This window comes from Rutidosis leptorrhynchoides, chromosome 2 (assembly GCF_046630445.1).
Source record: "Rutidosis leptorrhynchoides isolate AG116_Rl617_1_P2 chromosome 2, CSIRO_AGI_Rlap_v1, whole genome shotgun sequence".
Lineage (NCBI taxonomy): Eukaryota > Viridiplantae > Streptophyta > Magnoliopsida > Asterales > Asteraceae > Rutidosis > Rutidosis leptorrhynchoides.
The window spans coordinates 162,979,010-163,004,561 of record NC_092334.1 but is presented as its reverse complement, the minus strand read 5'-3'; the positions used below and the strand labels follow the sequence as shown (position 1 = coordinate 163,004,561).

The 25,552-nt window shown below is 32.0% G+C and overlaps 2 protein-coding genes across 2 annotated transcripts; one reads left to right on the top strand and one right to left on the bottom strand.

Moving 5' to 3' along the window:
• Nucleotides 1-3,634: 3,634 nt before the first annotated feature.
• On the bottom strand, nt 3,635-4,697 carry LOC139888402 (uncharacterized). The gene is made up of 4 exons (XM_071871411.1): nt 4,411-4,697; nt 4,089-4,322; nt 3,846-3,970; nt 3,635-3,750 (listed from the first exon to the last, which is right to left on the bottom strand). The coding sequence occupies exons 1-4, from the start codon at nt 4,695-4,697 to the stop codon at nt 3,635-3,637; spliced, it is 762 nt and encodes a 253-aa protein (XP_071727512.1).
• A 2,971-nt stretch (nt 4,698-7,668) lies between these two features.
• LOC139888401 (uncharacterized) lies at nt 7,669-24,954 on the top strand. Its single transcript, XM_071871410.1, has 5 exons — nt 7,669-7,762; nt 10,723-11,212; nt 23,249-23,957; nt 24,048-24,297; nt 24,386-24,954. Exons 1-5 carry the CDS (start codon nt 7,669-7,671, stop codon nt 24,952-24,954), a joined length of 2,112 nt encoding a protein of 703 aa, XP_071727511.1.
• The last annotated feature ends 598 nt before the right edge of the window (nt 24,955-25,552 follow it).

The following is a 25,552-nucleotide window of genomic DNA, read 5'->3' as shown; positions in this document are numbered from 1 at the left end:
ATAGACAAGTAGTTTAATGTTACCAAGCTAAGGGTATATTTCTTGTTTAAACCCACGTAGAATTAGTTTTAGTACTTGTGCCTATTTCGTAAAACATTTATAAAACAGCGCATGTATTCTCAGCCCAAAAATATATTGCAAAAGCAAATAAAAAGGGAGCAAATGAAACTCACAATACTTTATTTCGTAGCAATTATGTATATGACGGCACTGAACAAGTGCAGGGTTTGTCTCGGATTCACGAACGTATCAATATTGTGATTCAATATTGCAGAAAAGTACGTAGACGCAACGAAAATGATAAACGTTAGGTTGACCTCACGAGCAATACCCTCGATCAATACCCATAACCTCCATAGCTATAACCCATAATTTCCTTAGCTCTATCACGTTTGAAAACTTATTTTAAAATCGTCTGAGTATAACTTCGTCGTAGTATTTTATGTATACTAATAATATCTTGAAATAATACAAAGAAAATATATATATGTAATTCGATTGAGAGATTTTAGAGAAATATATTTTCAAGTTTCTATGAAATAATGAAACCTATTCAATTCTATTTATAATAGATTTTTGAATTATTAAAGTGAATTATTAAAGTATGAATTATTAAAGTGAATTATTAAAATATGAATTATTAAAGTATGAATTATTAAAGTTAAAGTAAAGTAAAAGTAAAGTAAAGGTAAAGTTAAAGTATAGTAAAAGTATAAAACTATATACGTATAATACGCGTATAAATATATATAATATTAATTTAAATCGTTATATATATTTAATAAAATAAAATATAAATATCGTTATCTTTATCATACTGGTTAAGTAATGGGTTGTCAAAAGTGGTTCTAGATATTTATAAAAGATATATACGTTTTAATAATAAAGTTCTTTTTAAACTGAAAACGTTTTTTGTACTTTTGAAACTAAATCAAATAAATATGATAATTTTGTTTTCCAAAACTAAATATATTTAAGAATCATTTTTTTAAAAGGTTAAAATAATGGAAATCGTTATACCACAAAACATTTTAGAAAAGTAGAATTATATATATTCATAATAGGTTTCAAGTTTTTAAATTACAGTCTGTTGGTGAAGCATGGGATAAAGTCCAAAGGTTAAATAAACGTATGAAATCATCTTAATAAAAAATGTCGAGTTACTTAACTTGTCGATATCCAACATCTAAGTTATTTACACTCCACATTCTTATTTTCATATTAAATAAAATGAAAGTTAACATAGTTATTATATCAAGGTCACGAGGAAAATATTATAAAACATGCCTTGGAAATTAAACATGAATTTCCACTAACCCTTGTCTAGTTCCCGTTAATTGACACATTTGTTCTTATTTATAAATCACTTTACCATTTTCCAAATGTTGTCAAAAAGAATAGATTTCTTAAATTACAGTGGACCTCATAACATAGGCCCGTAATCATATCATAATGTATCTAATAATTCAATCATTTGATATTATCTCTTAATTCTGTCGATAAATATATCGAAACAAATACGTTCATGTAAAGTATCATATATCTAATACTTTATTAATGTTTTCAGTTAATATTATATATTATATATACATATCTATATACTCATAATTGTTCGTCAATCGTCGAACACGGTCAAAGGGTAATTGATTACATGAATGTAGTTCCAAACTTTTTGAGATTCAACATTACCAATTCTGCTTATCGTGTCGGAAACATATAAAGGTTAAGTTTAAATTTGGTCGGAAATTTCCGGGTCGTCACATTCCACCTGTAGAAAAGGACGTTCTAGGTCTGAAGAACGACGTCCCAATACAAAGGAAATGAAGAAAAATGAAACAGAGCTTATAGAGGCCAAATGGGGAACGACATTCCTAATTAAGGAACGGAGTTCCACTTTCTAGTGCAACAGAACGACGTTCCACAAAGTAGAACGGTGTTCCAACTTATCGGGCACCAGGAACAACGTTCCGGATACAGGAACGACATTCATCTGGGTTTTCTAGGCAGAATTTTAAGTAGAGTATAAAAGGAAAGAGATGGGGTTTTCTCATTATCATTAAGTAGTACATGTAGTTGGAGGCTAAGGTTAATTAAGGTTTGCAGCTCAATAATTAGGGTTTTCTTTGAGTTTTCATCAATTTTCATCATCTACATCAAGGATTTGGGACTAGCTCAAGATATAGGGCTTGTTTCTTAATCCTCTTCATCTTCTTCATCCAACTTAAAGTTGTAATTTCATTGTTTGGTATCATTTTTACTTTAATCTTGCATATTGATGTTTGAATCTTCTTTTATTACTAGTATTGTGTTTGTTCTAGCCATGCTTGGCTAGATTTTTATATATACACTTGATTATGAAGCTTGTAAGCTAAGGATTGTTCTATATTCATGTTTATGATTGTGTTTGAGTGAAACTTATGAGTTGTTGATTGAGTTTTGTTGTTAGAATTAGCTAAAGAACCTTTTCTATCTTTGTTTTGGGCTTTACTTTGATTATATGAGTTGTCTAGCTTTTCTTAGGGATTTGATTAGTGAAGCAACTTGTACTTCAACACTTAGGTGATCTAGACAATCAAAGTGGGGATTTCAAGGGAATGGGTTCTTAGTTTGGATTGGTTTTCAATGGGTCCTTAGTTAAAATAGTGGAGTTTTGTTTTCTTAAGGGATTTTGATTATCAAAGCGTTTTAGGGTACTTTAATCCAAGTTAAGTACTAATGGCACTCTCATGATTCAACTAGATCTTATTGATATGCTTATGGGAATTTGCAAGTGTTGATTTGATCATTAGAACTCTAGTAGGGATACTAGAACATATAGTTTGAACACAATTTGATCTTAAGTAGACAAAAGAACAATCTGAATGCTTCAAGTGGAATAGTCAAGTGTGCATGTTTTTATTATTGATAGTTACTTAATCATTTCTATTTGCTAGTTAATATTACAATTGTTTTCTAAACGTTTCAAAATACAAAACCCCCCCAACCAAACAAACCTTAGGATAATTATGAGTTTTCATTAATTCAATTAGCAATTACCACTCTCTTAGGACGAATCTTAAACGAAAAACTTACTAATACAAGGACCGAGTCATTATTTCTCGAAGCTTGTCACCTATGTGAGTTCACATTTAATTCAATTATAATTCTAATAGAAAGCATTGTGCAAGCTCTATCAGCGACGCGACATTGTGCTTGGATTATTGGTCTGGTCTGGTGTAAACTCTCGACATTTAATTCGTGCTTGAACTCGCGTCGCGACGAATTTGGTCCGCGACGCGAGTGGTCCTTGTTATATAAAAAATGCGAGTCTTTTTCGGATAATCGGTTTGGGGTCGTTTCACTCAATGTGGTTCATACTTTCCACAAGCAATTTCGAATTGATCATGTTTGACATACAACTAGTCTCATAAATGCCACTGTTGTTCAAAGACCACCACCACCAGTCGATTTTTTCCATGTCTACATGTATTGTTTTGATCAGCTCACACAAGTCCTCCAGTTCTCGTAATGATCTATGCTTCGGTTGTCTTTTCCACCGCCACTCGCCTACATATAATGAACCATTCCAGCCTAGATGACCTTTAACTGAGACATTCTGGTCAGTTTTCAGTCTGAAAATTCTGTCGAATCTGTTTTAGAGTGCCTCGCCCTCCAACCATTTATCGTTCCAAAAGGAAGTATTGTTTCCATTGCCAATAAGCCTGCAAAACAAATTTGAAAATGGCTCTCCAAGTGCATCGATGGCAGCTCCTGCTTTTATGATGTTAGTCCAACAAGTATTAGTAGAAACAGTTTGCCCACCCGAAACTAGCCCACCCGAACCCCCGTAAATGCTTTGGATGAACCTAACCCATAATGAGGTGGTTTTAAAACCTTAAACCTCCACCACCACTTGCCGATTAGAGCTAAGTTTTTACTTTTAAGATCCCTTAGATTTAGTCCTCCCTCCTCAAAAGGAAGGAGAACCTCACTTCATATAACCCACAAAATTTTAGAATCATTTCCCGACCCGCCCTAAAAATGATATCCTTACACGCTCGAGTTTTTTTATCACACATTGCGAGGCACGGAAGAGTGAGAGGAAATACAATGGAAAACTATTAAGCACTGACTTCACGAGAGTCAAACGTCTACCGAATGAAATCGAACACGCTTTCCAATCCGTAAGCATTTTTTCAAATTTTGCAACTACCAGTTTCCATCTCTCCATCTTATTCATATTTGAACCAATTGGAAGGCCAAGGTAGGTACACGGGAATTTCCCAACTTTACAAACGACTAAACACGCCATGGCCTCAACTTCAACAAGGTCAACATTTACACTAAAGAGATTAATTTTATTACAAATGACTTTTAGTCCCGGCGCTAACTCGAAACACTTAAGGAGCTTCATGAGATTATCAAGATTACTTTATAATCGTATCATCCGCGTATTGAAGGTGTGAAATTGGAATCTTATCACGACCTATTTCCACACCATTATACATTTTGTTTCTAACCGCTGACTTAACCAATAAATTTAAACCCTCTGCCGCCAAAATAAAAAGGAAAGGTGAGAGAGGATCACCTTTCCTTACTCCTCTTTCAAGTTTGAATTTGTTTGTAGGCGACCTATTAACCAAAATAGAAATTGAAGCTGAATTTAAACACGGAAGAATCCATTTCCTCCGCTTCATCCCAAACCCCATGATCTCCATTATCTCGATTAAAAATTCACAACAAAGACAATTAAAAGCCCTTTCGAAATCAACTTTGAAGACAAGGCTTTTCAATCGTTTTTGTTTAAGATAATCTAGTATCTCATTTCCTATCAATGGACCGTCAATGATGTTTCTTCCTTTAATAAAAGCGGTTTATTCAAATCCTACAAGATGCGGATCACTTTCTTGATACGGTTGGATAGTAATTTTGACACAATTTTGTAAAAGATACCTATTAGACTAATAGGACGATAATCATTTAAGTTTAAAGGGTCCGATTTCTTCGGGATAAGTGTGATAAATGACGCATTACACCCGAAGATATCTCCCCATGTAACCAAAACCACCTAATTGCCTCCACAAGATCACCCTTTAGGACGTTCCAATATTTTTTATAAAACCTTATATTAAAACTATCCGGGCTGGGTGCCTTATTACTTCCACAATATTTTACCGCACACCAGATTTCCTCCTCCAAAAATAGGCCTTCCAAATCAACCCGATGAGCATTTGTTACTGTTACTGTTGTTTCACCCGAAAGCCCAACAGCAGCACAGCCCAAGAAACTGGGCTTGGTTATATTACATTTACTAAACTGACGTTTTTAGTGCTCGAGTACCACATGCTTAAACTCAGTGGGATTTTCTGTCCATAATCCATTAACATTTATACCTCAAATGTTACATTTATTGTACCTTCTATGGATTAACGAGTGGAAATATTTTGAGTTTCGTCCCCTTCCAAGATCCACCGAATCTGAGCCTTTTGTTTCAACATGTTTGCTTTTATTTTTTCCTTCTCGACCCAACGCCTTCTACAATCTAATCATAACTCACGATCTGAATCATTAATTGAATATAATTCGACTTTCTTTTCCTAATCCATGGCCTCTTTTTAAGCTCATTAACTTCATTTTCTAAACTCCCAAATGTGCTTGAACTCCATTTTTAAGAGCAAACTTAACGTTTTTAAGCCTAGATCTAAAGTTGCAATCAAGCCTATTACCTTTTACCTCACTTTCCCAAGCTTCTTCAATGACTTTGTCAATACCTTCCCGGTAAAACCATTCATCGAACACTTTAAATGGTTTAGGACCATAATCCAAAACATTATCACAAAGAAGTAATGGACAATGATCCGAAAGGAATCTCTCTAAGTCAATAATAGAAAGGTCATTCCAAAGTTGAATAAGTAATTCCGACACAATGAATCTATCGATCTTGCTAAATTTCGACCCGTCATCACTAACCCTCGTGAATTTCTTGCCATTAATTTAGATCTCAATCAAATTGTTTCTTCTTATAAACTCGTTAAAATTATTAGCCCTACTTTGATGGAAAACACAATTTAATCTATCTTCTTGTTCACGTACCTCGTTGAAATCCTCGCACAACAGCCAAGCCCATCATAACTACCAACTAGCCCATCTAATGATTGCCAAAACAATTTTTTAGCCGCATCATTATGTGGTCCATATACATTGATCCCAATTGACTCTTTACCCACATTTTTCCATTTATCGCGAATTGCAAGAAATAAATCACCCCCCGTTGCTTAAGTCACTTCGAAACAAGTTTTATCCCATTACATTAACATACCACCCGAGCTCCCGATAGCTTCTTTTTGAACATAACCAAAATCACCATTACCTCACAAAACTTAAACCCACCCATCACTTAAAGACTTGCACTTTGTTTCTTGAAACGCGATAATGTTAGGTCTTTATTTCATACAAATTCGTTTTACCCACCCGAATTTACCCTCAACCACAAGCCTACAAATATTTAGAGATAATATCTTTATTAAAATTAATCAAAAACGAAAGGAGGAAGCGAAGCTTATTGAGGATTGGGGTTGGAACACCTCAATCCAAGTTTCTCCCCATATTCGCTAAGCTCATCTTCGTTGTTCATTGATCCCAAATCGTGGCTGCACTGTTAAAGTGGCTGCTTGCACTCCTCTTCTTTTTCTTGTTTTTTGGCTTTCGATCACATAGTTTGCATATGACCTTTGAAGCTAAATCGCACTTTGGATTACATCTCGCCATTTTTTTGAAACACATAAATCTAGATGAAGTTGTCCATTTACCGCATGCCTTCCAATAACAATTGTTTCTAAAGGAAACCTCTCTCGATTTTGAGCTACAACCGGATGATAAAAGACTGTTTATATCACCCCTTATACTCAAATGTGCCTTGTTGTTTTCCACAGCTTGTTCAGTCTTTTTTCCACTCTTAGTATTCAGTTCACCTTGTTGATCCAATTGTATATCAATCCCATTAAGGCTTGGCTCAACATTTACTCGAACTGGACTTTCTTTTGGGACACTATTTGGGCCAACTTTATCTAGATGCTTGTATCCACCTTTGTATTATTCACCTTTTCTGCCATCTTTTCCTCAAAAATAAGGTGGCCGTTATTTTTATTAATATTATTATCATTAATTGTTTTGGGACTAGGATTACAATTATGAGGGTTGTCGATTGTTTCTGCCACAACCTCATCGAGTCCCTCAAAAAGATTCTGAATCCCATAGCAACCACACTCCTGATCTTCCACATTATGATCCAAGTTTCCAGGTGCTCCAGTCATCTTCTTCGACACGTCCTCGCCTGAATTAGACTTTTTTAGTGGAACATCATCGTTCAGTGGATCTTCGTACACATTATCACATCTAAAATCATCATCAAAATGAACCATTAAATCCTCACTACCATATTCCTCCTTGAAGCTGTTTGGATCTGGGTTATAATCTGAATCGTCACCATCACTAGATACCTCCCAACATGTTTTATTTTTGCCCACTTTACTCGGATAATCTCTTCTTTCTTTTTCAACATTGACAAAATAGTATTTTGATCTGTGCTTAATCTTGATCGAGTCATTCACCAACTCTGGATAATTGAGTTTAATAAACACCCTTCCATACATTGAATGATGGTTACTGGATAATGAACAATTTTCAAACATGTACACTACCTCGCACCATTCAGCAATAGCCGAAAACGTTTTTCCAGACCAAAATGACGCACAAATACATGAAACTATTCCTGACGAGTGCAGTAAGATATCTAGGAAGTACAAGTTCGTCAACAGGAAGCAATTGTTCAAGATTTTAATAACTAATAATTATCCTAAGAATAGGGGAGTTTTTTAATTAATAGCTAAAGTATGTAAATGAAGTAAACGAATAACCATGATGGAGAACGCAATGTTCACTTCAATGTTCGACAATTGACTGGGATTGCTGTTTTACCATTAAACCAATTATTATATAGTTATAAGTAAATATTTCATGTCAATCTCACAATATCCATAAATTAGGACCTAATTAACTCCGTAAACTCACATAGACATCATTCGTAGTTAAAATTTACCCTGTTTAATCAATGCGATTCTCTTTTGGTTGAACTCACATAAAACCTAGCTTGTTAAGATCATTCAAAATAAGATATACAATTGTGTTATCACAATGTCATTCAATCACCAATTACACTCACATGTAATTGTCTAGATCACAGTATTGAAGTACGAATTATTAATCACTAATCAACTCACATTAACTAGTATATAATTCATAAGCAGTGGATCTATGAGAGAACACGATCAATCAAACATAATAACATTAATGATCTTAATATATAGAGCAATTCATCATCAAAAGTCTTACATTAAAGCGAACACTAGGAATATTTTGCCAAGCATGATCGAAATCAAACAAACAATTAAAACCACAAATATTTGTCATATAATCACTAATAACAATGAACAAAAGAGTACCAATGATGTTTAGTAATCTAAGAAACAAGCTTTGGTGTTAATCCCTTTCAATTTGGTGAAGATTGGCTCTAAAATACCCAAAATCACCCCCAAAATTGCTCCAAAACGGCTGAAAATCATGCATGCATAAAAGTGATTCGTAACATGCAATTTATAAAAGTGACATGCACCTCCCTTACTCACGATCGCGAGCTACCCCATGCATATATCCTCGTGATCGTGAGGCCATTGTTCCCTGGACTTCGCGTTCAATCTTCATTGTTTCGTGTCGCGAGTTAAGCTCGATGTAAGGCTCGCGAAGGGGAAGTCAAAATGCACTTATAAGCTCGCGAAAAGGGGGGTTTTTTTCATCCCTTGAAAAGTCTTGAACTTTTAGCTTTAACCGAAACTATGCCTCTTGTCATTAAAGCTTCTAAATCACCTCAAAAACCTCAAGTATCATCACAAATAATACCATAACATAAAAGCGCTACACTTCAACATATATCTTCAATAAATCTTCAATTATAGATCGAAACAAACACAATGGAACTAGCTATTGCAAGAATAATATGTATAAACCGAGCTATATCACATATAAATGTTATTTAATGTTTATATCATCAATAAACAAATGTTTAAAACCACAATTTACATGTTAAATTGTAAATTATATGAAATATTTATATGATCACCAACATACACGTGTATATGTGTACGATAAATTATATATTTGATAATATAGGTAAATTATAGGTTTTTCAGACTATTTAGGGTTCTATCTTACTCTCCATCAGCATTAATATGCGATTCAATATACTCACATGTGAAAATCTTTGTAATCTAATTCTCGTAATTATCAGGGCCAGTCTCGAGTTTTCCAGTGCCCTGAGCGAGTGGTAAAAAAAGGCCCTTATGAATAAATAATTTCTTTTGAATAAATAACTTCTTTTGGAGGTTTGAAAGCTATTTGATAACTTAGTTCTTGTTTATTATTGTTGAAGTAAGTATTTGTAGAACTAAATGTTATGCTCACAATTGAAGACAAATTCCCATATGTCGAAGAAATGCACAATTAGAGAACCTAAAATGTATTTCTTGTGTAGTATCAATTTTATCTTTCATGAAGGTTAAAAACCTCTAAAACTTACCACACTTCCTACATCGCTTGGCAAATGAAAATAGATGCAGTATAAAATTAAGGGAACAAAGCCAACAATAAAAGTTCATAGATGGCTGCTAATTATCGCACTGAGCTTAGATGTGGGGTTTTCCCTCTTTATGTATTGGACTGAGCTACAAGTAATTTCAATCAAATTTGGGCCATAAAAAAATTGGGCCCTGTGCCATTGTTCAACTTGCACTCTAATTGAGCTGGCCCTGATAATTATATACCTTTTTTGGTTCTCGTTTAACTTTTAGTTATATATATATATATAAAGAGTTAGTTACACCGATCGTCCCTATGGTTTTTACTTAATTACGGCGGTAGTCCTTTATTCTTAAAAATTATATCGATGGTCCTTGTAGTTTTTTTAAAAAAATGGCACTAGTCCATATTCAGGTTTCCGTAACCTTAAAATCTGTAGTCACATGCACCTATCTGTAGTCACATGCACCTCACATGATGGGTATTTTTGGTATAACACCTTATGGACGATTCGTTTACTCCTTTAATCACATAAACAACCAAACGTTTCAGTTTCATAATAGCACGCTGTATTTTTCTTCCATATTCTCACCATTAAATTCTAACCCTACTAAGTTAGCGATGAATGGATCACAACCAACGGATGATGAATTCCAACAGTAGGAAATCAAACTTGAAGAACCTAACATTTGTAAGTTTATCATTCATTCGCGATAGATTTTTGTTCGATTGGTTATTTGTCAGAAAACGTGATGAATGGTTTAATATATTGTTCTTGTTAATGTTTGAAAGTATTATATGTATGATAGTAATATATGTATGATACTTAATAGGTTCAGCTATTATGAATCTGATTATGTAAGTTGTATATATTTGCATGATACTAAAAGAAACTAAGTTTATGCATCTGATTATGTATTTTATATATTTGTGCATGCCAATCTAAACAAACTAAGATTATGAATTTGATTATTTATGAAACTGTACATTCTATCAAAGTGATTTTTTAGGGTTTAACTGCAGTTGTGGATGAAGATTTTGAAACTAAGTGATTATTTATGAAACTGATTATTTATGAAACTGTCATTCACATTAACCTGTTATTTTGTACAGACAATGATGAGGAAGTAGATGAAGATGAAGAAGAAGATAGTGATTTTGTGGTTGATGAGGAGAACCAAGTTGATGTGATTAAAGTTGATATGACTGAGTACAACTTACATATTAATAATGAGGTTGAGTTTATGGTAACTTCACATAATTCACCCATCATCCCAATTGACAATGAACCAGAAGATGATGCTGATTTGGTACTTACGGATAATGTGAATGACAGTGCTACTGATGAAGATGAGACTGATGAAAATGTTATAATTAGAGCAAGAAAAATAAGGGAATTGAAGAATAAGCAACTTCAGGTTGAAGGTCTTGATCATGATCCAAAGACACATTTTTATCTTGGTCAAACATTTGGAACCTCAAGAGAAGTGAAAGATTTAGTAAACAAGATAGCAGTTGAAACTAGAAGGGAGTTGAAAATTGTTAAAAATGATTTGGAAAGAGTTAGAATTGTTTGTCTTGGCACAAACATTGAGTTAGGAAAGTCTGTTGAGTCATGTGTGAAATGCCCCGTTCATATCGATTATAAACGTTACATAATAATTGATTTCATTGAGAGATATTTGACCTCTATATGATATATTTTATAAACATTGCATTCGTTTTTAAAAGACAAAATTTTTTTACATCGAAAGTTGACGGCATGCATACCATTTCATAATATATCCAACTATAATTGACCTAATAATAATCTTGATGAACTCAACGACTCGAATGCAACATCTTTTGAAATATGTCATGAATGACTCCAAGTAATATCTCTAAAAAGAGCAAATGCACAGCGGAAGATTTCTTTCATACTTGAGAATAAACATGCTTTAAAGTGTCAACCAAAAGGTTGGTGAGTTCATAAGTTTATCATAAAACAATAAAATTTATAATTTTAATAGACCACAAGATTTAAATGTGCATGGTACAAATGGGCTCCAATCCTATACCCACCTGTAATATACATGCGATTTCTTTTAAATACAGTACACCTTTCTCGTGTACAAAATAACATACACATAATCTGTGTATAAAATCATTCTCTCAATATATAACATTCACTTTGCTTTCTTTGCTTGGCTTGGTAACCGACCTTAACATATAATGTGCATCAATAATATTTCCAAAATAGAACATCTCATCTGTATAATATATAAATCTCGAAGTACTAAACACCAAGCCCACTAGCTCTTCCGTCTAGTAAACATTCTGGGTGGGGGTTTTAAACCTGGTAGCTACCTTTAGGATTCACGTGAATTAGGGGCCATACCCGTTTCCTAATTCTTAGGTTACCAAGCTATAATAATCAGGGGGAAATATTCACATCAATTAGTGGCAATTATAACGTCCAACTAATTCAATAATAATCAACGGAACTTCTGTCTGTATAATAATTCATTCGAGGAATGTTTTGCTTGTGTTTATCTCGTCAAACATTTATAAAAGCATCTCATGTATTCTCAGTCCAAAAAAAATATAGATTTCAAAGGCATTAAATAAAACAGTTGTAAAAACAGCGCATGTATTCTCAGTCCCAAAAATATAAAGTGTAAAAGGGAATCAAATGAACTCACGATACGATATTTTGTAGTAAAAATATGCATACGACGGAATTGAACAATGCAGGGTTGGCCTCGGATTCACGAACCTATATCAATTATATATATTAACATGTATAATCATAATCAAACAAATTTATTTACTATTAGTGATATAATTGCTATATTAATAGATTATATGTTTTATTAATAACTTAATTAACTATATTTATTTTATATACTTTAGATAAATACTTAGTATTTATTATGAAAATATTAATGTTGTTATGTGATATGTATTAAATATATTCTTATATAGTTATTTATTTGTGATGCGTTGAAACAGCACCTTTATTTATGAACGGATTTGAGTTATTTTGTTACACGAATTGTTTTATTGTATATATGGTGTTTTAATGAATTTAGGTTGGTTTCAAACATATATAGGCAACTAGTCCTATCCGTGTAGTTTAGTTTGTTGGTAAATCCGGTTCGTTCCACAGGGAGAATGGAGTTCAAGAGATTAAATTACCGATAGTTAATCTAGTAGAAAAGGGAAGTAATAATAAAAAGATTTAATTAAAACTTGGAATTTAAACTAAAATTGTAACAGTACTGTATCTACACTTACGCGTTTCGTGTACGTATATACGCGTTTCACGTATACTTTTAAATATACGCGGTTCGTGTGAAACTATACGCGATCCGCGTATGGTTTATTCGATGTGACAAAACAGTCTGGTTCAACCGAAGTTCATTGATTTATATTTTTATATTTTTAGTATATAATAATAATAATAATACGTAATTAATAATAATAATAATAATAATAATAATAATAATAATAATAATAATAATAATAATAATAATAATAATAATAATAATAATAATAATAATAATAATAATAATTTTACAATATATATAAATGGGAGTGTTTACTTAAATGTGTCTCCTCTAGATCCATGGATTGTTTTAAGTTTTAAGCTCGTATTAAAATGTTTAGTATAAAACTTATATTTTTCTTTCGAATAATTATAAAGTTTCGACTAACTAAATTAAATCTAATTTTTATTTGATTTTATTTAGATAGTTACTAGTTCCTAAGTATTTAAATTGAGACCCAACCCAGTTTTGACTTTCGCCAAAACCCAAATCATAACGGTTTCCCTTTTTACAATTTCACTTTTATGTAGCTAATGATATTACCCAAACCACCGAACCTTATTCCTAATTTAGTGTTAGTAAATTATTCATGAGTTTGTCTAAATCACTTTTAAATGTTGAAGCTTAATTTATATAAATAAAAATAACTTTCGTTATTTTAATCTAATAAATTAAGTGACAGGGGTTAAATATCCAAGTACATAATAATGGTTCTTTTAATTAGGCTCAATGTTAAAAATACTAGAGTTACATTTTTACTTTTACAAAAGGTAACAATCCATTTCACTAGGGGCTCTACGTCTAAGTGAATACTAGGGAAATTAGCTACTCATTATACTAGGGTAAACATAAAAATATAAACATAATAATAATAAATTGATAACGATAATTTTAATGGAATCTACATCTAAGCGAACACTATTGGAATTTACTAACTAATCATGATAATGATACGAGAGTAAAAATAAAAATACATAAACATAAACATAATAATAAGTAACAATGACAATAAAAAAAATGAAAGTAACAAACTTACAAAAGGTCTTCAATTTAATGATTACAAATGGAAGAAATTGGAAATGAAAGCACCCTTGCACTCGCACAACAATACCCTTAATCACGAACAATACACCCCTTAATAATAAAACTATCCTAATCTTGACACTTGAAATTAATTGGAACTGAAATAAAAATGATACGAGTACTTGAAAATAAACAAGAACACTAGTGAAAATATTTATTTGTTATGTATCCCTCTATGTCCTAAACTACTACTACTTCCTCCCTTGTTTTGATATTGTACGTACTCTCTATTATATCCAAAACTGAGTAGTGGTAGGTGAGGGAATAAATTCTGGTGACATACCCTTTTTGCTGTAATTGTTGTTAAAGAATTTATATTTTATGTAAAAGCAGCCATCCCATGTGAACTCTAATCTGAATCTCGTCCAAAACGTACGCGTTTCGGGTAGATGTGTACGCGTTTCGTGTAAGGTATATACATGAAAGTTGTAGATTTTTGAGTTACGGACGTCTGGACACCTGATTCGCCTTTTTTCGAGTCCGTATGATTTAGTTATGATTTTTTTCGTGCAGGCGCGCTGATTTCGTGATTTTGATCATTTTAACTTGTAGTCTTGAAGCGCGATGTTGTAGTCTTTTGTTGCTCATTAGAAATCTTCATTTTATCTTCATTTTGATCTTTATATCATTGAAAATCCATAATAACATTTCATTCGACGCTTTGGACATTTTAACTAATTACAAACCTAAAAACTACTCGAATACACATAAAATCATAACATTTGGGACTGATATTGCGACTAAGAATATGCATTAATTGAGCAATATCAAATTACCCCACACTTGAACGTTGCTTGTCCTCAAGCAATAACAACTTTTTAATAGACTCGGAATACTACACAATTTTCCATATCAATTTATTAATCACACGCACACACACACGAAATGAAAAACACACGCTATGTGAAATATATTACACAACACAGTATTTACTAGATCACACGCACACCACACGAAATGAAATTCTGCCAACAGAAACAAAGTTTGAGATTCGTGACTGAGGTCTAAAAATTTGGATCCTTAGGGAAAATTGGACCTTGTGAAAACGTTTTATGATTTTATAAAATGTCATGCTAGTTTTTACACTAGACACGTTTTCCAATTTTTAACCTCAAATTCCGGTCGAGGGTAACTGAAAATGTTAGTCTTAGTCGGCGATTAGCAAGCTATCCACCCCCATAATTAAAGTATCATGGAACTTGAAATCGAATGTCCTAAAAATGGTTTTACACAATATAATTTATAAAATAGCACAAGTTTTAGAGTAAAATTATATCGTGTCCAAATATCATCGGTGAACCATGAGTTTGCACACCTCAATTTGTTATGGCATATATATGTTGACCGCGGTCAAACATAAATGCGGTTGATCTTTACGGAGATCATCCATCTAGGGATTAGATTCATTAGTCTTAAAAGCTAATTTGCAATGTGCCCCCCATTGTACGAGACAGATCCATCTCATGGTTAGGATAAGTCTGACCACCAAAAACCCTGTTTGATGCTGAGGTGAGGTGGATTTTCAGCCGAAGATAGAGATGACTTTTCAAGATTTTTCGTCAACCTACAGCTGTTCTGGACTACATCTTCTAACATAAGTTAGCAAGTGTGTCATTTTGGAAGACTTTTACTTCCTTAATGAGATATTCAGGTTTATACATTCCAAAGCAATGATAACTGCAATAAACTTCATAGAAACATGTGATAAATGGTTCTAAACATATGGGTTTATAAATTCCTTTATACTTGGTTTTCATTTTATATGTTTTAATCAAATAACTGATGTATATTTGTTAAAAAAATTTCAAAATTTTTCGTAAAAATGACCAAATTCTAAGTTCTCGAGAATTTATATCCCCACCCCACACTTAAGATTTTGCAATGCCCTCATTACAAAAAATCAGATAAAAAAATATAAATTTGAGAGGACAAAAAAAATGTAAAGGTAGTTAGAACTTCCTTAGTTAAAAATTGGAGATCGTAAAATGCTTATCGTATGAACATATTCAATCCTTATATCACAATATAAATTTGGTGTTTCGTTATGTTGAATGCATCATCATCGTAAGTACCTGTCAAACAACCATGTTAATCACACACAAGATGGGGTTGTACATTTATAGTACAAAATTTTTTACCCCACACTTAAAAATTTTGTGTCTTTTTTAAACAAAAGCATAATAAATTAAAAACACACCATAAAAAAAATTATTATTATTATTATTATTATTATTATTATTATTATTATTATTATTATTATTATTATTATTATTATTATTATTATTATTATTATTATTATTATTATATAACTGTAAGTAATTAGAATTTTAAAATATCCTTTATAAAATTTATGTTTCTTTTAGGTAACGGAAATTTCGGCTATTATGCCTAATCTTTATCCGTTCATAAATTTTAAAATTTAATTTTTAAAATTTAATGTATTAAAAAAATATATTTTTTTAGATTTTTTAAAAATCACACAAATTTAATAAGAATTAAATGCACTCTATTTTTTTTACTTTTAATATTATAAATCACATAATGAATAAAAGGCACACAAAACATGATTTTTTTCAACAAGTCGTTTTCTCGACTCGACCCCGCACTTTATTGCCTAGCTGGGTCAAATTTCTCTATATTTATCGAACGACATATAAAATCAGTGGAGAAAGTTCCACGAATTAGAAAAGTGAGCCATTCATTTACATCTCGGATGGTATATAATATATCAGATAAATCCTTTTTCGGTTTGATGAAAAAGGAATACCCAACCCGAGAGTCAACACACAACACTTCTCTAAGTGCGGCTTGCAATAAAAATTTTATTCTCCTAGGTGGATCCTGCCCAAATAGATCATTTTTTAAGATATTCCAAATGTTAACCTCATGAGGATATACGAATTCCACATGAGAAGGTGACTTCTCAAGTGGTTCTAATATATTAAACTTTTCATCCTCAATGTTTTCTGACGACTTCATCAATTCCACCTCCTTATTATCACAATTATACGCGAGTGGATTATTATAAACTGTAAAGATCTCGGTTGTAACACCCTCATTTTCCTCATCATTATACCAAAGCGGATTAGTATGACAGGAAAAGATCTCTGGCGTATGATTAACTGGTTCTACCACTTCGACCTCAGAATCATAATGCTCATCATTTTTTTCCATTTACCCCACGTTCATTTATGTTTTTCATAGAGATTTCATATTCTTTTAATTCCGGAGGGTTATGTGAATTAATTTTTACAATTTCAATTTGCACCTCGTCCTCCTCATTAATTGTTTGGTCGTTTGAAACCTGTAAAATAGGGTTAGGATAATAAAATGGAGACTCAACTAATGAATCATCCAATTGTCTTTCCGAAAGAATAGTAAACAAATGATCCATTTCTCTTTTTAGATTTTGAATAGATGTTTGATTTTGTTGCCATTGTTGATTTAGTACATCCCTAGTTTCGGTTTGACTTTCAATAAAACTCATCATAATATTTTGTAAATCATACGAGTAATTTTCTTCATTTTGAGTTTGTTGAAAATTTTGTGGCATTTGGTTAGAAAATTGGCATTGTTGATAATTTTGTGGGGAATCGTAATAAGGTTGGTTTGGATAATAAAAATCTGGATTCGAGTTATTCTCTTGATATTCATTCCATATATAGTTCATGGGTTCATAACTCTCCAATTGATCCATGGAAATATGATAATCACATTCCCAAGTCAAATGATAACCTCCACAAATTTCACAAATATATGTAGTTTCAACCCTATTAAAGATAGATGAATCGCACCAATTATCATCAAAACTTATTTGAGAGTATTGATTAAATTGTTGGGCATTAAAAAGATTTTCCATGGTCATATTCTCAAAATCATCCATATTACAGTATGACTGGAACCTAGTTGAAATTTAAAAAGAACAAAGAGAAAAATAAAACAAAACTTTCGTAGGAAAATAAATCCTGACGAAAGGATCAAATAACTAAAAGTAATTAAATTCCTGAATGAACAATTTCTCCCCGGCAGCGGTGCCAAAAAGTTGATGCGTTGAAACAGTACCTTTATTTATGAACGGATTTGAGTTATTTTGTTACACGAATTGTTTTATTGTATATATGGTGTTTTAATGAATTTAGGTTGGTTTCAACATATATAGGCAACTAGTCCTATCCGTGTAGTTTAGTTTGTTGGTAAATCCGGTTCGTTCCACAGGGAGAATGGAGTTCAAGAGATTAAATTACCGATAGTTAATCTAGTAGAAAAGGGAAGTAATAATAAAAAGATTTAATTAAAACTTGAAATTTAAACTAAAATCGTAAAGTACTGTATCTACACTTACGCGTTTCGTGTACGTATATACGCGTTTCGCGTATACTTTTAAATATACGCGGTTCGTGTGAAACTATACGCGATCCGCGTATGGTTTATTCGATGTGACAAAACAGTCTGGTTCAACCGAAGTTCATTGATTTATATTTTTATATTTTTAGTATATAATAATGATAATACGTAATTAATAATAATAATAATAATAATAATAATTTTACAATATATATAAATGGGAGTGTTTACTTAAATGTGTCTCCTCTAGATCCATGGATTGTTTTAAGTTTTAAGCTCGTATTAAAATGTTTAGTATAAAACTTATATTTTTCTTTCGAATAAGTATAAAGTTTCGACTAACTAAATTAAATCTAATTTTCATTTGATTTTATTTAGATAGTTACTAGTTCCTAAGTATTTAAATTGAGACCCAACCCAGTTTTGACTTTCGCCAAAACCCAAATCATAACGGTTTCCCTTTTTACAATTTCACTTTTATGTAGCTAATGATATTACCCAAACCACCGAACCTTATTCCTAATTTAGTGTTAGTAAATTATTCATGATTTCGTCTAAATCACTTTTAAATGTTGAAGCTTAATTTATATAAATAAAAATAACTTTCGTTATTTTAATCTAATAAATTAAGTGACAGGGGTTAAATATCCAAGTACATAATAATGGTTCTTTTAATTAGGCTCAATATTAAAAATACTAGAGTTACATTTTTACTTTTACAAAAGGTAACAATCCATTTTACTAGGGGCTCTACGTCTAAGTGAACACTAGGGAAATTAGCTACTCATTATACTAGGGTAATCATAAAAATATAAACATAATAATAATAAATTGATAACGATAATTTTAATGGAATCTACATCTATGCGAACACTATTGGAATTTACTAACTAATCATGATAATGATACGGGAGTAAAAATAAAAATACATAAACATAAACATAATAATAAGTAACAATGACAATAAAAAAAATGAAAGTAACAAACTTACAAAAGGTCTTCAATTTAATGATTACAAATGGTAGAAATTGGAAATGAAAGCACCCTTGTACTCGCACAACAATACCCTTAATCACGAATAATACACCCCTTAATAATAAAACTATCCTAATCTTGACACTTGAAATTAATTGGAACTGAAATAAAAATGATACGAGTACTTGAAAATAAACAAGAACACTAGTGAAAATATTTATTTGTTATGTATCCCTCTATGTCCTAAACTACTACTACTTCCTCCCTTGTTTTGATACTGTACGTACTCTCTATTATATCTAAAACTGAGTAGTGGTAGGTGAGGGAATAAATGCTGGTGACATACCCTTTTTGCTGTAATTGTTGTTAAAGAATTTATATTTTATATAAAAGCAGCCATCCCATGTGAACTCTAATCTGAATCTCGTCCAAAACGTACGCGTTTTGCATAGATGTGTACGCGTTTCGAGTAAGGTATATACATGAAAGTCGTATATTTTTGAGTTACGGACGTCTGGACACCTGATTCGCCTTTTTTCGAGTCCGTATGATTTAGTTATGATTTTTTTCGTGCAGGCGCGCTGATTTCGTGATTTCGATCATTTTAACTTGTAGTCTTGAAGCGCGATGTTGTAGTCTTTTGTTGCTCATTAGAAATCTTCATTTTATCTTCATTTTGATCTTTATATCATTGAAAATCCATAATAACATTTCATTCGATGCTTTGGACATTTTAACTAATTACAAACCTGAAAACTACTCGAATACACATAAAATCATAACATTTGGGACTGATATTGCGACTAAGAATATGCATTAATTGAGCAATATCAATTTGGTAAAATAATATCAATAGTAATAAATAACAACTTGTATCTTTTTATGATAATAATAATAATAATAATAATAATAATAATAATAATAATAATAATAATAATAATAATAATAATAATAATAATAATAATAATAATATTGATACTACTAATAATCTAAATGATAGTTTTAATAATAATATAAATTTTAAGAAAAATGATAATAATGATAATAAGAGTAGTAATATAATAACTATAATAACTATAAAAATAATAATTTTTCTAATAATGATAATAATAAAAGTGATAACAATAATAAAAATGATAATTTTAATATTTTTAATAATAAAAATGATAATAATAAGGGTAGTAATAATAATAACTATATAAATTTTTTTTTCTAATAATGATATTAATACTAATAATACTTATTTTAATAATAATAATGATATTAATGATAATAATACTTATAATACCTAATGCTAATACTTATTAATGATATACTTATTAATGATAATAATATTAATCATATAACAACAATAATTAATAATAATAACAATACTAATAATAATAATAATAATAAATAATAGTAGTAATAATAATAATAGAAATAATAAAATAGCTACCTCATTGTAACAACCCTTAAAAAGAAATAAACGCCTCCACCAAGGTTTGAACCTACGACCTCTCAAAACGCGACAACACGCCCATACCGTCTACTCTACCTTTCTTTTCTGATATAACCTGTATACCATTTATATATAACTAGTTTCTTTTGGCCCAACAAAATATAATGGTCTCGGCCCAACATATAATTTGATCTCGGCCCAACAGCAGTTTCCTAAGCCCAAGTTTTACAGAAACCCAATTAGCAATATTTAGTTTAATTAAGGCCTAGTTACTTTTTGAAGCCCAAATAAAATCATGGGGTGTCGTTGATGTTTAAAAGGAATCGGATAGCAGCTTCAAAATATATAGACGATCTGTTTAACATCAAAGGGTTACGTTATGATTGTTTACAGAAACATCACACAGCAGCCTATCATGCTTATTCTCATCACCATCAAGTCATTATCATCGTGTTTTTACTGTTTATCATCACTACCAACACGATTCATTTTCTTCTTCAGCTGAATAGAACCACGCAGGTGCAACAATAGCTTGGTTGGTGTTAACGGTGGTGGTTTCGAAGGGAAACAGGAAAAAGGAAAAAAAAATATCGAATTGGGTGATGGTTTGGTGATGGAGATGGTTCAATGGTGGCGGTGGCATGGGTTATGATGGTGCGATGTAAAACAGAAAGATTATTGCAGGTTAGTGATGGTTTCATGGGTCGAACAATTAGAAAACGACCATCAAAAAGTAACAGTTATTAAATATTAAAAACTAGAGCAAATGGGTTTTGGTTTTGATAACAAATAGAAACAGAAAGTTGCAGTAATTATATATACTTCAAATAGTAAATCGTAGCAGCAAAACAGTAGGTTTCATGAGCTGAAACGAAACAGTTTGCAGCACATTACGATGGCGGTTTAAGGTGACAGAAAAACATAAACATATCAGCGTAACAACGATTCGTTTATGGTGTATGTTCAAGGTTGAAGATGGTGGTTTAGGGTGATCGAATAGCAGTAGTATCAAGTTAATTGAAGTGGGTTTTCGACTAACAACAGTGAATAAGCAATACAAACGGCGGGTAGCAGTCTGGTGGTTAGTGGGGGTTGTGATCTGGAGGTTTGTGGTGATTTTCGAACAAACAAAAGTGGAAACAAGTTGATAGTAGCAGGTGGGTTACGAACAAAGACAGGAACACACCAAAGTGGGAACGAGTTGTAGTTTGATGATGGTTTCGTTTGATGATGGTGGCGTTCTGTGGTGTTTAAAAGGAAAGAAAAGAAACAAAATAGAAAATGGTGGTGGGTGTAAATTGAACGGTAGTAAGAATAAGTGGGGGTTATGGTGTTTTGTTTTAGTCGAATATTAGATCATGATGGTTGTTATCCGCAGTAGAAGCATATAGGGCAGTGTTGGTTTAGTGACCGGAATAGTAGAAGGTTCATCTACCAACAAGAAGGTTGTAGGTTGTAGTGATGATGCTTGGTGACCGATAATGATGAAGGTGATGAAGATGGTGGTATTTTGTGATGGCTTTAGTGATGGACAGAAACAAGATAATAGTTGGGAATCATGCTTGAATAGCAGAGTTCTGAAAATAAAGTAATATAAGTAGTAGCAATATGAAAAAGATGATGAGTTGTGATGTATTTGGGCGTTGCAGAGGACCAACACTAATGTGGTTATGGATGGGATATAATAGCAACATACATATATATAAATAATAAGTGTAAGGATGCAAGAATAACAATTACAGTAAACCGCCACTAATTATTATATTATTATAATAATAATTCATGTTAACAACGTGTAAGGAAAAAGAAAAAATATCATCCACCTTCTTTTGTCAATTTCTACCGACAGTTTTCACGGAATGCAAAATCGCGCTCCGTTGTTAATTCAGTGGCGGATAAAAATGTTTCGGAAAAATCCCAAATTTTTACAGTAATTATCTTTTTTTATTTTAGTAATTATGGTATAAAATTTGGTCATTAATATTAAATAAAAATTAACTCAGTTGTCAACGCTCGATCCTGGGTAAAATATAAAAAATGTTAAAATTTATTAATTAGCTTCTAAATATATTTTTAATAAGCCTAAAATTTATATAACTCATTTTTGGATCAATATACTTTATATATATATATATATATATATATATATATATATATATATATATATATATATATATATAATATATTATTTTATTTACACAAATAAATTAAATCATATATATATATATATATATATATATATATATATATATATATATATATATATATATATATATATATATATATATATATATATATATATATATATAAATATATATGTATTTATTTACAGATAGTGGTTCGTGAATCGTTGGGAATAGTCGAAGGTCAAATGAATATATGAAACATTTCAAAATTTTTGAGACTCAACCTAACAGACTTTGCATATCGTGTCAAAAATATTAAATCATATTGAGAGTTAGGTTTAAAATTAGTTAAAATTTTCCAGGTCATCACAATGTGATGGAGCAGAGAAATCTGACAAATGTCCTTGGGTGTTGCAAGTCAGTAAGTTACAATTTGGTGAGACTTGGATGGTTAAAACATTCAATAATAAACATAAGTGTCAACAATCCAGAATTATCAATCAATGTTCATCTGTTTATTTGGCTAATGAGATTATGCAACAAATTGAGGGTAATCCTGACATACCAACACAAGCTTTAAAAGAAGAATTAGAGAAGAAGTATGGAGTGAAAATTAGTCTTCGAAAGACTTATTATGCAAAACAGAAAGCACTAAAATGTATTAGAGGTGATTACAAACAACTTTATGGGTTACTAAGAGATTATTGTGGTAAGTTAATTTCTAAGAATCCAGGTACAACTATTAAAATTGATCTGGAACATTTGCATAGTGCTACTTCTGATTCAAGACAATTCAAAAGAATATATGTCTACTTGGGGCCACTAAGGGAAGATTTTAGGTTGTGTATGAGGCAGATTCTGGGCTTAGATGGTGCATTTACGAAAGGTCAATTTCCAGGTCAGTTACTTACTGCTGTGGGTGTTGACTCAAACAATGGCATATACCCTTTAGCTTATGCCATAGTTGAAGCTGAAAACACAGAGTCTTGGAAATGGTTTTTATTATGCTTAGGGGCTGATTTGGGTTTGGTTGAGAATTCCAACTTCACTTTTATAACATATAGACAAAAGGTATTACCTTTCTTTGACTATAGTATGTACATTATTATTTTCTTTGACTATAGTATTTACTTAATGTCTTGATATTTTAATTGTTGATAGGGGATTCTTCCTGCTATTGCAAGTGTTTTCCCATGTGCTGAGCATAGATATTATGTTAGACACATTCATCAGAATTTTAAAAAGACTTATAGGGGTGAAGAATATAAAAAAATCTTATGGAAGTCAGCTAGTGCAACCACTGTTATAGAATTTGAAGGTGCTATGCAAGAGATGAGGCAGTTTAACATTGGAGCATATGAATGGTTGTGTCTCATTCCACCCCATAATTGGTCTAGATCTCATTTTACAGGTAATTGAACATTATACATGTTAAATGCATATTGTAGTTTTTAACTGTTTAAATTAGTCTACTAATTTAGTAGTTTTTAAACAAACAGGTAGAGCTCATTTGGATTTGCTGGTAAATAATTTATGTGAAGTGTTTAACAAAGAATTGAGAGCTGCAAGAGATAAGCCAATTATCACTGCTTTGGACTATGTGTGTGAGTACTTAATGAAGAGGATTGCTAATGTTCAATCAAAGATAGAGAAATTTGAAGGACCATTAACACCAGCAGCAACCAGGTTATTTAATGTTATCAAAACACAAGCAACCCAATATACTATTGTGTGGAATGGAGGTAGTCAATACCAGGTTAGTGGACCATGGGGAGATCAATGTGTGGTTGATGTAACTCAAAGAGTTTGTAGTTGTAAAAAGTGGGAATTGACAGGGATGCCTTGCAAGCATGTTGTGCGTACCATCAGAGATATGGCTGATAATAGATTAAATCCAGGACCTGAAGAATCTTGGGTTCATCCATGTTACTGGCTAGAAACATGGAAGAATGTTTATAGCCATAAAATTAAACCTATCAACGGAAGGAACATGTGGGAAAAGTGTAATGCTACAATTACTATTACAGCACCCAAGCATCACACTCCAGTTGGAAGACCTAAGAAATAAAGAAGAATGGGAGAAAATGAGATAGATGACATGGTTCAAGGTGGTAAACTTTCTAGGAAATTTAAATCTGTGCAATGTGGGTCATGTGGAAATTTTGTTCATAATAAGAAAATATGCAAGGGTCAAAGTGATGCTAGCATTTCATTAAGGGGTAGTGGAAGTTCCTCTAGGGGTGGTGGTAGAGGCTCTAGAGGTAGTGGCAGAGGTTCTAGGGGTGGTAGAGGCTCTAGGGGTGGTAGAGGTAGTGTTAGGGGTGGTGGAAGTGGTGCTAAAGGAGGTGTAAGAGGCCCTAGGGATGGAAATGGCAATATGGGTGGTGGTGGTGGTAATATGCGTGTTGGAAGTGGTGGTAGGGGTGGCAGTGGTGGTTTTGGTAATATGGGTGTTGGAAGTGGTGGTAGGGGTGGCAGTGGTGGTTTTGGTAATATGGGTGTTGGAAGTGGTGGAAGGGGTGACAGTGGTGGTGTTGTGTTTAGAGGTAGTGGTATGTTTGGACGTGGTGGTGGTAACAGCAGGTTTGGATACAATTTTTGGATGGGTGGTAACAATGTAGCAAGTCAAGAAAGTGGAGTTACATTCAGAGAAAGTCAACAATCAT

Excerpts from the sequence above, each read along its gene's own strand:
- LOC139888401 (XM_071871410.1), top strand. The coding sequence starts at position 7,669 with ATGTACACTACCTCGCACCATTCAGCAATAGCCGAAAACGTTTTTCCA. Across the intron at positions 7,763-10,722 it reads AACTATTCCTGACGAGTGCA|ACAATGATGAGGAAGTAGAT; the intron begins GTAAGATATCTA and ends TATTTTGTACAG. Across the intron at positions 23,958-24,047 it reads TTATAACATATAGACAAAAG|GGGATTCTTCCTGCTATTGC; the intron begins GTATTACCTTTC and ends AATTGTTGATAG.
- LOC139888402 (XM_071871411.1), bottom strand. The coding sequence starts at position 4,697 with ATGGAGATCATGGGGTTTGGGATGAAGCGGAGGAAATGGATTCTTCCG. Across the intron at positions 3,971-4,088 it reads GTGCTTAATAGTTTTCCATT|TGAGGTTCTCCTTCCTTTTG; the intron begins GTATTTCCTCTC and ends GGTTATATGAAG. Across the intron at positions 3,751-3,845 it reads ACCACCTCATTATGGGTTAG|GAGCTGCCATCGATGCACTT; the intron begins GTTCATCCAAAG and ends TCATAAAAGCAG.